At 41.0% G+C, this 13,480-nt stretch overlaps 1 protein-coding gene across 3 annotated transcripts in view; it reads left to right on the forward strand.

The window, feature by feature from the left end:
* The first annotated feature begins 1,427 nt into the window (after positions 1–1,427).
* The window catches only part of FILIP1 (filamin A interacting protein 1), a 306,718-nt gene continuing 294,665 nt past the window's right edge, over positions 1,428–13,480 (forward strand). For 2 of the 3 annotated variants that reach the window (XM_077289876.1, XM_077289881.1), the window contains exon 1: positions 1,462–1,557. In XM_077289876.1, the coding sequence (XP_077145991.1) occupies positions 1,519–1,557 (39 nt within the window). In that variant the 5' untranslated portion in view covers positions 1,462–1,518. Of the gene's footprint in view, positions 1,558–13,480 lie in introns of all 3 variants that reach the window. The other variant, XM_077289879.1, reaches the window with a different exon arrangement.

Consider the following 13,480-nt stretch of genomic DNA (forward strand, 5'->3'; position numbering starts at 1 on the left):
GGAGATAGCAAAAGCCGGCAATTGAATTACCGGCTTTTATGATATCTAGCGCTGTATTAAATATAAATATATATATGTGTCTCACAGATAGAATATATATTCTATGTGTAGACATTTATTCTACCTATTCTATTCTGTCAGTGTGATTTTACTGTACACCGCACTGAATTACCGGCTTTTCTAGAGAACACTGGTGCGTATTTATCGCAGGTCACACGCATGGTCCGTGTGTAATCCGTATTTTTCTCGCCCCCATAGACTTTCATTGGCGATTTTTTTGCACAATACGGTGACAAACGCAGCATGCTGCGATTTTCTACGGCCATACAAGACCGTATAATACGGATCCGTAAAATACGGCTGATAGGAGCTGGGCCATAGAGAATCATTGTACCGTATGCAATCCATATTTTCTGCACCTCTCATACGTCCGTAATACTTGCTAGTGTGAGGCCGGCCTAAGGGTTTAGATGCTGAAGTGCCTGTGTGATCCTCCGCAGCAAGCGACTATTGTGACAAAGACCCAAGAAAGGGTGAAACATCAAAAGTCTATGTCGCTCACCTCCCGTCACTACTGTTATTGATTGCATTTGCCTTTTCGCTTCAAATAAAAAAAATCCTGCAAATCTGGATAAAGATTGCAATGAATTTCATATTCCAATCAATCTGGGGTTCACACCCTGTTCCCCTGGCACATCACAACTGTGACCGAGTGCACACCAATTTTTCTTGCTTGATCCCTTTGATGACGGTTCACTCCCTGTATACAAACATAGTGAGATGTCAGTTGGCTGACGTGTGGCGGGGACAAGCCAGCCGGGGACCTGCATAGGACTAGTTATCCAACTCAATAGTCAACGGCTGCAGTTTTCCAAAGTGAAGCATCCCACAGCCTGACTACATGCTGCTCGTTTTCTTTTAATGCCTATAGATTTAGAATGGGATATCGTAAGATCTCCCAGAGGTGTAATGTGTAGGCGTCCCAATACTTTAGTCCATACGGTGTTCTGTAGATCCTATAGGCATGCCAAAAGTTCTGTCTGTTCTGGTTCATATTTCCTTTTTCTATCCTGCAAAAACAAAGTAAAATAAATACTTGAGACCTAAAATACTGCGGCTCATAGAAACAATTAAAAATGCTGCATTCTTCCCTCCTCTTACATTCCTAGCCCTTCTTCAGTTACTTTTTCTGATAACAGTAGCTGAAATGTACAAATCTGTATGAATAGTGTGCCCCATCATAGCGTTCCATTGTAAAGGCAATGGCGGCGTTACTGTACACTAAGAATGTGGGTTTTGTGCCAAATATGTGGACAATGCCGCCTTTCCTCCCACCAATACGACCGATGCTTATCTGTCCCATTCCCAAACTGACGCTTATCCCAGCGTTATACAAAGTCCTCTTTCAGAACATGCGTACGTGCATCTCTCTGTGCTCACTACAGAATATTATCCCTTTATTTAACACTTAAACCCAGCTCTCTAAGGAAGGTGGTGAGCATCAAGACATCGACTGAGATGCCAGGCAAATTCTGGAAGACTGTGGCTGTCGCTGTGGTAAGCAATCCTTAGACTATATACTAAAAAATGTAGCACAGATCTTTTTATAATGCAGATGTGGATGTTAGAGAATGCAAGCAATATTGTAATATAATGACCAAGCAATGGATTTACCCACCAACAAAGTCTTCTACTACAGTCATGGCCAAAAGTATTCACACCCCTGCAATTCTGTCAGATAATACTCAGTTTCTTCCTGAAAATGATTGCAAACACAAATTCTTTGGTATTATTATCTTCATTTAATTTGTCTTAAATGAAAAAACACAAAAAGAATTGTCCTAAAGCCAAATTGGATATAATTCCACACCAAACATAAAAAAGGGGGTGGACACAAGTATTGGCACTGTTCGAAAAATCATGTGATGCTTCTCTAATTTGTGTAATTAACAGCACCTGTAACTTACCTGTGGCACCTAATAGGTGTTGGCAATAACTAAATCACACTTGCAGCCAGTTTACATGGATTAAAGTTGAATCAACCTCTGTCCTGTCCTGTGTCCTTGTGTGTACCACATTGAGCATGGAAAAAAGAAGGAAGACCAAAGAACTGTCTGAGGACTTGAGAAACCAAATTGTGAGGAAGCATGAGCAATCTCAAGGCTACAAGTCCATCTCCAAAGACCTGAATGTTCCTGTGTCTACCGTGCGCAGTGTCATCAAGAAGTTTAAAGCCCATGGCACTGTGGCTAACCTCCCTAGATGTGGACGGAAAAGAAAAATTGACAAGAGATTTCAACGCAAGATTGTGTGGATGTTGGATAAAGAACCTCTACTAACATCCAAACAAGTTCAAGCTACCCTGCAGTCCGAGGGTACAACAGTGTGAACCCGTACTATCCGTCGGTGTCTGAATGAAAAGGGACTGAATGGTAGAAGACCCCACTTCTTACCCCGAGACATAAAAAAGCCAGGCTGGAGTTTGCCAAAACTTACCTGAAAAAGCCTAAAACGTTTTGGAAGAATGTTCTCTGGTCAGATGAGACAAAAGTAGAGCTTTTTGGGCAAAGGCATTAACATGGAGTTTACAGGAGAAAAAAAGAGGCATTCAAAGGAAAGAACACGGTCCCTACAGTCAAACATGGCGGAGGTTCCCTGATGTTTTGGGGTTGCTTTGCTGCCTCTGGCACTGGACTGCTTGACCGTGCGCATGGCATTATGAAGTCTGAAGACTACCAACAAATTTTGCAGCATAATGTAGGGCCCAGTGTGAGAAAGCTGGGTCTCCCTCAGAGGTCATGGGTCTTTCAGCAGGCAATGACCCAAAACACACTTCAAAAAGAACTAGAAAATGGTTTGAGAGACAGCACTGGAGACTTCTAAAGTGGCCAGCAATGAGTCCAGACCTGAATCCCATAGAACACCTGCGGAGAGATCTAAAAATGGCAGTTTGGAGAAGGCACCCTTCAAATATCAGGGACCTGGAGCAGTTTGCCAAAGAAGAATGGTCTAAAATTCCAGCAGAGCATTGTAAGAAACTCATTGATGGTTACCGGAAGCGGTTGGTCGCCGTTATTTTGTCTAAAGGTTGTGCAACCAAGTATTAGGCTGAGGGTGCCAATACTTTTGTCTGGCCCATTTTTGGAGTTTTGTGTGAAATGATCAATGTTTTGCTTTTTGCTTCATTCTCTTTTGTGTTTTTTCATTTAAGGCAAATTAATTGAAGATAATAATACCAAAGAATTTGTGTTTGCAATCATTTTCAGGAAGAAACTGAGTATTATCTGACAGAATTGCAGGGGTGTGAATACTTTTGGCCATGACTGTATATACCTGGAATGTTTGGTATAAATATAGTGCATATATATGTGTACTGTATAAGGGATGTGTTTAGTAGTTCCTCTATTCAATTCTTCTAGCGCATTTGTTATTTTATAAACTACAAAGAATAAGATCGGACTGTGAAAAGTCCTATATCACAAAAACAGAAGACAACATTTGGAAAGCCAAATTATGTAAGTGGCAGTAAAAGTGTCAGATGGCTGGGGTAAAATTAGGAAAGCGTGTATTTCTATGTATGTACAAGTGACTGCTGCGCTGGTGCACAGAAAAGGGCCCCTGTGCAAGAACAATATATGGGCCCTTAGCTCCTCACAATTCCACATGTTCTGGAGGTGCGAATGCCCCCTTACATTTTGGACCCGTGTGCACAGGTTGCACCAATGATATGTTCGCCACTGGTCTGCTGTAATGCTATCACTTTCCAATAGACTTACACGGTAGTCACTTGGCTAAAATATTAGGGATTACACTGTCCAAAGAGGAATCATGATCCGACATACAGATTTTTAGAAACAAGCTATAGAACTTGTCAGCAAATATACAATACCATTTTAGGCAGTGTATTCTTATCAATAAGGCCCCTTACACACATGAGTTTTTTGCCATCAGTCGCAATCCTCGAATTTTGAAAAAACGAATCCATTGCAGATTGTGAAAAACTGATGCGACGGATCCGTTTTGTCACAGGATCCGACTAGCTGATCCGGCTAATTGGATCCTAAAAAAATCAGAGCATGCTCAGTTTAAAAAAACGGAATCCGTCACCAGATTCCATCATTTGATGGATCCGGCGCCATAGGCTTCCATTCTAGCAAACGACGGACGGCAATGGATCCGTCACTGTTCGTTTTTCTGACGTACACAAAAAACATTACTTTGTCCGTTGTCTCCGGCCGCCGGACAGACAATTTTCGACGTATCCGGCAAACGGCGGATGAAATGCGAGGCCGTCCGTCGCAAATACAAGTCTATGAGAAAAAAATGGATCCGGCAGCATCAGTCGCTGGATCCGTTTTTTTTCAAAATTCGACGGATTGCAACTGAGGGCAAAAAACTGATGTGTGAAAGGGGCCCTACAGTGGCACTTGTAAGTTTGTGAACCCTTCGGAACAGGGTTGCCAACCTTCCAGAAATTCCATGGCCGTCCAGAAAAATAGGGCACTTCTTTGTCCTGTCTGTAAAAATGTTTTAAGTCTTCCGTGTTTTATTTTTAAGCTGAAGAAACGTATACAGATGATATTATTCTGACTGTAACTATCATTTTACAGTGTTAAGTGGATACTGCTGAGGGCTTCATATCCAAATTATGGGCTGTAGACACCTATCACTTACAATCTTGATTTATTATGGCTTTCCAATGTGTCCGTAAAAAATATTGTCTGTCCGTGAATTTTTGATAAGCTGTCCAGAAAAAATAAAAACTCAAGTTGGCAGCCCTGCTTCAGAATAGTCCATATTTCTTCATAAATGTTACCTAAAACTACATCACACAAGTCCTGAAAGTAGATGAAGAGAACCAAATCAAACAAATGAGTCATGTTACAGAAGGGTTTACAAACCATTGTAGCTTGTAGACTTCTAGGATACTATGTATGTCCTGGTAATGAGTTAAAGGGTGATTCATTGATTAAAATGGCACTTTAAAACATATTAAAAAATCTGTTAACGAATGTCACTACAGAGCCTCAAAACACAAAAAGTGATGGTGTAGATAAACGTGAATGATCTTATTTTCAGATGCATTGGCTCGTTCATCTCTCTTAGTAATCTTAATCAAGTTAAAGGGAATCTGTCACCATGAAACTGCAGTCTATTATTATTTATTATGGCCTGCTTTATTATAGCGCCATCATATCCACACCACTTTACAGAAATTGTCATCACTGTCCCCATTGAAGCGCACAATCTAAATTCCTTATTTTTGAAATGGGGAATAAACCCACACAAACACGGGGAGAACATACAAACTCCTTACAGATGTTGTCCTTGGTGGGATTTGAACTTAGGACCCCAGCGCTGCAGTGCTAACCACTGAGCCACCGTGCTGCCCATTGGCAAGCACCATGTTATAGAGCAGGGGGAGCTGAATATGTTCATATATAGATTTTTGAGAAATTATTCAGTATAATCTGTTTTAATGATTTAAAAATCTGCTTAAACATTGTTGTCCCTTACCTTATTGCAACTAGGCAGACAAAGTCCTTGTTGGCGGACAGTCATAGGAGTCAAAATGATTGACAGCCGAAAAAAAAAAAGCTGTAGCGCCATCAGTGGAATTGCTGTACTGACCTATACTGGCCATCAGTATAAGAGCTATCAACCTGGGATTACTGGACCTGTTAGGATCTAGTCTTAGAATGCCCAGTCATAGCTGGGTTTAAAAGGATAAACCAACTAAACGTGCAGAGAAGACCTCACAAATAGTGTAAATAATAGCAAAAAAAGCCACTTTGGTTTCACACTATAGAAATATCATCAGTCATATACATTTACGCAGGTTCTGTACATTGAGAGGACAGACGTAGAAGCGACTAGGTCTCCCCAATAAACTCTGACTTCCCTATAATGGAGTTATATGTAAAGTGGCTCACATGAGGCGCTGTCAGAGACCTTCCATTTCTCCATATGACTGTGTCCCGTGAATCTACAAAGTGTCATCTCACTACATGGTCCTTCAATAAGTGATCTGAAAGTTTGCTAATAAGCATTAAATTGCATTTAATATAGTTGTCCAATCACAAAATATCTCAGATCCTAGATCACCATAGGTCACAATGAGTTCTCGAATATGTTAAAAAGGTAGCAGAAGTACACTTTGAGGTGTACACCAATATACACTAATACTGATAGAAGTCTCTTCCCATGATACCCTGCTGGACTTTAGACATTTCCTTTAAAAACAGTTAGAGACTAGATTAACAATTTAAAGGGAACCCGTCATGTCCCCAGATGCAATTAACCAGTAGATACGGGGTTAATCTGCAGGGTAATAATGTTCTAAAGCTGCCCACACTGAAAGCCTGACTACCGGAAGGAAATGACCTTTATTACTCCCATCAGCCTCTGTGTTTCAGTCATAGAGGCGTGGCTGACGCAGCTCCAGTCACCGTATGCAGTGAGCTGTAACCCCGCCCCTGCGCTTTGATCGACAGCTGGCTCTGCAGCATATCAGTGCAGATATGGCTGTCAGTCATTATGCTGCTCATTCAATGTGGCAGCCGGGCAGCTTTAGAACGCTATTGACCTGCAGATTAACCCTACCGGTTAATAGCATTTGGGCATATGACAGCTTCCCTTTAAATAGTGAGCAGGGAAGTCAGACCAGACAGGGGTTCAGATTATCCTTGTATAGAATTAGTATCACAGTTGGCATGATGGCATCTGTGGGCAGCATAGTACCATGTCAGGAAGCAGAGCAAATCCTCAGTGAAAAAAGGATGTTTTATAAGACTATTTCCGATCCTTATTGATGCTGTGAAATGTTCCTAATCCATCTCAATTTAGGACATTTCCATTAATGATCATCATAAAGAAGCTAGAGACCTGTTGGGTAAGAAACTTAGAGTCCAAAAACATAAATAAAAAATAGGAGCTACTATAAAATTTTCATTAAGTAACATTTTGTGATTAGTGTAAAATCTCATTAAAATGTACCAGTACTACAGATCTGACTACTGCAATTTCCCCAGATATATGGAAATTACATCTTTATTTGTTCTAGAGCGACACTTCCCAGTAAATCCACTAGAGGGCGCTACCCTCATTTATTTTATCATGTAAATTGCCTTTATCTCATCTATCCGGCAGCAGTGCAGCATCATATAAAGGATTGTGTGTGTCCTATTAATCTTTAGAGGTGATGCTCTTGTTTCTTAGGTTTTCTAGTCTAGCTTAACACCGCCATCTTTCTTGGTTATCTGGCTGAATATAAAATCAATAAATTGTACACAAAACAGCTAGTTCTGAAATTGAATGTGTTGTATTGTTTGACTTCTGCCTATGCTTCTATAATAATAGCCACAGTAAAAGCTAGGCTGGCATTTATCTGACACCACTCCCCTCCCCCTGCAAACTTAAAGGGAACCTGTCACCAGGAAAAACGCTATTAACCTGCAGATATGGCATTCAGCTGGCATGCACTCCGATCGTTGCCATGGTGATCCGATGTCATCATGACCACATCCGGGTCACCAGGCACTAGCAAGTTAGGTAGATCATGCATAATCTAACTTGTGTCTGCAGGGCTGACAGTTCTAATGCATTACAATGCTGGTGTATCGCAATGCATTAGGCCGGGATCACACTAGCAGTATTTGGTCAGTATTTTACATCAGTATGTGTAAGCCAAAACCAGGAGTGGAACAAATAGAGGAAAAGTTTAATAGAAACATATGCACCACTTCTGTATTTATCACCCACTCCTGGTTTTGGCTTACACATACTGATGTAAAATACTGACCAAATACTGATAGTGTGACCCCCGCCTTATAACAACGATCAGACTGCAGGAAGTGAAAGTCCCATAGAGGGACTTAGTTAATAATTAAATCTATGTTTATAAAAATCAGAAAATTATATATATATATGTTAGGTGTCGAGTTCCCACCTCTGCACAGGGGGAATCTTGAACCATCTCCGCTGCAGTCTCCCATTTTTCTCCAGCCGCAGTGGATTCTGCTCAGCAGAGACGTCGGTCCAGGCGTCTTGCTCAGTCTCACTCTGTGCATAGAATTACTGCTGCTTTTCCAGCTTCTGCCATTAAAGCCAATGCTGGGCAGCGGCGAGCAGACGCTTTTGGGACTAAGTCCTGCTTTTCCCCTTCTGAGCATGCCCAGGGCAAGATCTCCCATTGGAGATCGAAGGTCACATGCTCAGATACTGCAGCTGATCCAATTGGTCCTCCAGGAAGGTCCTGAAGGTGCTGAACTTCTGTGGCAGTTTTCCATTGGTCCTTTTTGGAAGGTCCTGTACGTGCTGCAGCTATATAAGCTTCGCATGACCGCACGGCCATGTGCTAGTGTACATTTGTATACGTGTGTGTGTTGATGAGTGCAAGTCGTTCTTTAATATCCCCTCCCTTGTGTATGACTGCTCGCGAAAGGTGGATGCTTGCTGTCTAGCGCCCGACTAGCTGTCAACATAAAGACACACTATACAGCGCCAGTGCAGCGCCGTGCGCTTATAGAGCGCTTTCCTATCCCAAGTCTGGGTGGTTAGTGGCGTCCGCCAAAGCGGCACAGCACGCACTCTTGTGCTTTAAGTTATTCTGTTACTTTGACACCCCAGTTGCGGTGTCGAGAGCAAGTGGTCTATAAGTACTCTAATCCAGTGTCTTGGGATAGAGTCCTGAGACTCCTTGCTTGCACTCTTTTGTGCGGTACTGCAGCCCTGTGACGCAACAGGGTTTGCTTCCTTCACACAGGGTGAAGTTAACCCGTGTGTGTATCCACATTGTACCGCCATATAGTCCGTCATTACTCAGCAGCAGGTTCCATCTCTGCACAGTGGACCCCAGGCTGCGAACGCACCTTATACCACCTCTCTTATAATTTGGTGCGTCCCGCTAGCCCTAACATATATATATATATATATATATATATATATATATATATATATATATATATATATATTTTATAATTAGTACCGATAAATAAATATTTTTATAAAAATATTTGGTATCGCCGTGTCCAGAACAACCCGACCTATAAAACTGTCACATCAGTGAACCCCTCCTTAAAAAAAAAGCAAAACTTGATGTTTTATCATTATACCGCCAAAAAAGGGGAATAAAACACTATCAAAAAGACAAATGTAAATAACAATGGTACTGCTGAAAACGTCATCTTGTCCTGTAAAAAACAAGCCACCATACAGCACCATCTGCAGAAAAAGAAAAAAATTATAGATCTCAAAATAAAGTGATGCAAAAGTAATTATTTTTTCCATCAAAATAGTTTTTATTGTGTAAAAAAACTATATAAATGTGGTATGCTGTAATCGTACTGACCCAAATAATAAAGCTCCCTTATCAGTTTTACACACGCAGAACGACATAAAAAAAGCAACCAAAAAACAATTCCTGAATTGCTGGTGTTTGTTCATCCTGCCTCCCAAAAATTGGAAATGACAGCGATCAAAAAATGTCATGTGCCTGATAATGGTACAAATAGAAACATCGATTCATCCACAAAAAGCAAGCCATCACATGATTCTGTCAGCAGAAATATGGAAAAAATTATAACTCTCAAAATGTGGCGATGCAAAAAACTAGTTTTTGTAATAAAAAAAAAGTGTCTTTTAGTGTGTGACAGCAGCCAAACTTAAAAAAAGACATAAATCTGGTATTGCTCTAATCGTACCGACCCGAAGAATAAAGGTGTCTTGTCATTTATACCACGCGACGAACGGCGAAAAAAATAGATAAAACCAGTTCTTCACCTTCTGTAAATTTGCTCACATTTATCCTGGGTTATACACTGAGCACTTACCCAGGGCTTTCCTTGTAAATCTCTGAAATATGTGATTCAGACAGAACCCCGGCGGAAGATTCCCGTTAATGAGGCAGATGGAGACACAGTGTATAAAAGAGCCTTCAGCCACAGTTTTCATGCACCTCTGAAAAGAAGGACACTGCTGAACAGAGGCCAAAGTCTAGAGTAACTCTACTGCCTCAGTATAGTGAATGGATCCCTCGGGGGTTTCATCTGAATCACTTCACGTGGAGATTTAGATGGAAACCCCAATCTAAGTGCTCAGTGTAGAGTGTTGGATAAGTGTGATCCCAAATGTTATGTAAAATGTTCCTAATAAAAGCTTCAAATCAAGTCACAAAAAAAGCCCCCACTCAGGTCCGTCATCTGTCAATGGAAATATAGGGGACTTGGGGACTTACACTTTACTGTTAGTACAATAGGTCTGGAAAAGGAAAATGGCTCCTCGCCCCCCAGAAAAAAAATCCAGCGAATCCAAATGCAAATAACCCCTCCGTTCTGAGCCCCATGGTGTGCCTAAACCACATTTAGCTTCCACATGCTTGTCATTTCTATATCAACGAGAGCCTGCCTAATTTACGGGTGTGTGTCTCCAGGAGTATGAACTGGGCACAATAGAGTGGTCACTATAACATACTGGTCACTGCAATGGCAGTTTGCAATTTTCACTCAGCAACATCCACTGATGCTTGATTTTGGAAAACGCCCAGTCAAAAGTCATCACTATACCTGTAGGTAAATTCCCAAAGGAGTATAATTTCCAAAATGGGGTCATTTGAGGGGGGGGGGGGGGCTTCTGCTCTTCTTGCAGTTACTGGCTCTGTATATGGAGTCCGCAAACTATTCTAGGAAAATCTGAGCTCCAGGGGGCAAATAGCTCTCCGTCTCTCCTGAGTCTCCCGTATGACTAAGCAGTTATGTGCAGCAACATATGGGGTATTTGTACATTCAACAGAAATTGTGGGACAAATTTTGGTGCCATTAGGACCCATTTCCCAGTCATAAAATTTAAAATCTGGGGCTAAAAGAAAATTTTGGAGGTAAAAATTTAATTATTTATTTTCTTCACTGCCCAATGGTATAGGATTCCGTGACCCACCTGTGGTGTCAATATGATCACTACACCCCTAAATTAGCTCATTGAGAGGTAAACGGGATCTTTAATGTTTTTTTTGCTGTTCCGTCACCTTAGGTGCTCTGTCAATGTGACATGGCACCCTCAAACCATTTCAGCAAAACTCCTGTATGGCGCTGCTTCCCTTCTGAACTTTGCAATGTGCCTCAAAAGTAGTTTTTTAACCACATATGGGGTATCGGCGTACTCAGGGATCCATTTTCTCCTGCTTGTGAAAATGAAAGAATTTGGGGCTAAAACAACATTTTTCGGGAAAAAATATATATTTTTCATTTTCACAAACCAACGTAAAATGCTGTGAAGCACCTGTTGGTTCAAGGTGCTCACCACACCTCTAGATAAATTGCATGAGGAGTCTAGTTTCCAAAGTGGGGTTACTTGTAGGGGATTTTCACTGTTTAGGCACATCAGGGTCTCTCCAAATGCTACATGACACCACCAGGCCATTCCATCAAAGTCTGGGTTCCAAAACATCAATCCTTCTCTGAGCCATGTCGTTCGCCCAAACAATAGTTTACCCCCACATATCTGCACACTAAGGAATTGCGCAACAAATTTAGGGTTCCATTTTCTCCTGTTACCCTTGTGAACATGCAATATTTGGGGCTAAAACAACATTTTCACAGCTCAATGTTATAAACTTCTATGAAGCACCTAGGGGTTCAAGGTGCTCACCATACATCCAGATAAGTTCCTGAGGGGTCTAGTTTCCAAAATGGTGTCAATTGTGGGGGTAGTCCACTGTTTAGACTTATCAGAGGCTCTCCAAATGAGACATGGTGTTCGCTAATTATGCCAGCAAATTTTCATTCAAAACGTCAGATGGCTGTCGTGCGCTGAATCAGTAGTTTTCATCCACATATTGGGTATTGGTGTTCTCAGACGAAATTGCAAATTCTAGTGTGAAAATGCAACATTTGCAGCTCAAAAACATTTTTGCATGAAAAATGTTTTCTTTTTTAATTTTCACGGCTCAATGTCATAACATAAACTTCTGTGAACCACCTGGGAGTTCAAGTTGCTCACCACACATCTAGAAAAGTTTTCTGTGGGGTCTGGTTTCCAAAAAAGTGTCACTTGTGGGGGATTTCCACTGTTTAGGCACATCAGGGACTCTGCAAACACAACAAGGTTGTCCGGTAATTGTTCCAGCAAATTTTGCATTCATTTCAAGCCCTGCCGTGAGCCCAAACAGTAGTTTTCCCCCACATATGTGATCTTTGCGTACTCGAGAAATTGATCAACACATTGTGTGGTGCAATTTCTTGTGTTACCCGTGTGATGCAACATATGGGGCTAAAAAAAAACATTTTTGTGGGGGAAATGTGATTTTTCTATTTTCACTGCTCAATGTTATAAACTTCTGTGAGGCACTTGGAGATTAAGATACTCACCACACATCTAGATAAGTTTCCTCAGGGGTCTAGCTTTCAAAATGATGTCATCTTTGGGGGGTTTCCACTGTTTAGGCACCTGAGGGGCTCTCCAAATGTGACATAGCATCTGCTAATTATTCCAGCAAATTTTACATTCAAAAAGTCAAATGGCGCTTTTTCCCTTCCAAACGCTGGTGTGCGCTCATACAGTAGTTTTCACCCACATATGGAGTATTGGCACGCTCAGGAGAAATTGCTCAACAAATCTTACCCTGATACCCTTGCAAAAATAAAAAATTGGATTCTGAAGTGAAATTTTTGTGAAAAAAAGTTATGTTTATTTTTTTCCTTCCACATTCTATTAATTCCTATGAAGCAACTGAAGGGTTAATAAAAGGTTTTAGAATGGTGTCACTTTTGGATATTTTCTGTCATATGGGACCCTCAGGGTGACTTCAAATGTGATATGGTCCCTAAAAAAATGCTTTTGTAAATTTTGTTGGAAAAATGAGAAATCGATGGTCAACTTTTACCCCTTATAACTTCTTAACAAAAAATATTGGTTCCAAAATTGTGTTGATGTATATTAGACATGTGGGAAATGTTATTTATGAACTATTTTGTGTGACATACAGTACAGACCAAAAGTTTGGACACACCTCATTTAAAGATTTTTCTGTATTTTCATGACTATGAAAATTGTACATTCACACTGAAGGCATCAAAACTATGAATTAACACATGTGGAATTATATACTTAACAAAAAAGTGTGAAACAACTGAAATTATGTCTTAAATTCTAGGTTCTTCAAAGTAGCCACTTTTTGCTTTGATGACTGCTTTGCACACTCTTGGCATTCTCTTGATGAGCTTCAAGAGTTACACTGGGAATGGTCTTCCAGAAATCTTGAAGGAGTTCTCAGAGATGCTTAGCACTTGTTGGCCCTTTTGCCTTCACTCTGCGGTCCAGCTCACCCCAAACCATCTCGATTGGGTTCAGGACTGGTGACTGTGGAGGCCAGGTCATCTGGTGTAGCACCCATCACTCTCCTTCTTGGTCAAATAACCCTTAAAAAGCCTGGAGGTGTGTTTGGGGTCATTGTCCTGTTGAAAAATAAATGATGGTCCAACTAAAC

This window comes from Ranitomeya variabilis, chromosome 2 (assembly GCF_051348905.1).
Source record: "Ranitomeya variabilis isolate aRanVar5 chromosome 2, aRanVar5.hap1, whole genome shotgun sequence".
NCBI classification, from domain to species: domain Eukaryota; kingdom Metazoa; phylum Chordata; class Amphibia; order Anura; family Dendrobatidae; genus Ranitomeya; species Ranitomeya variabilis.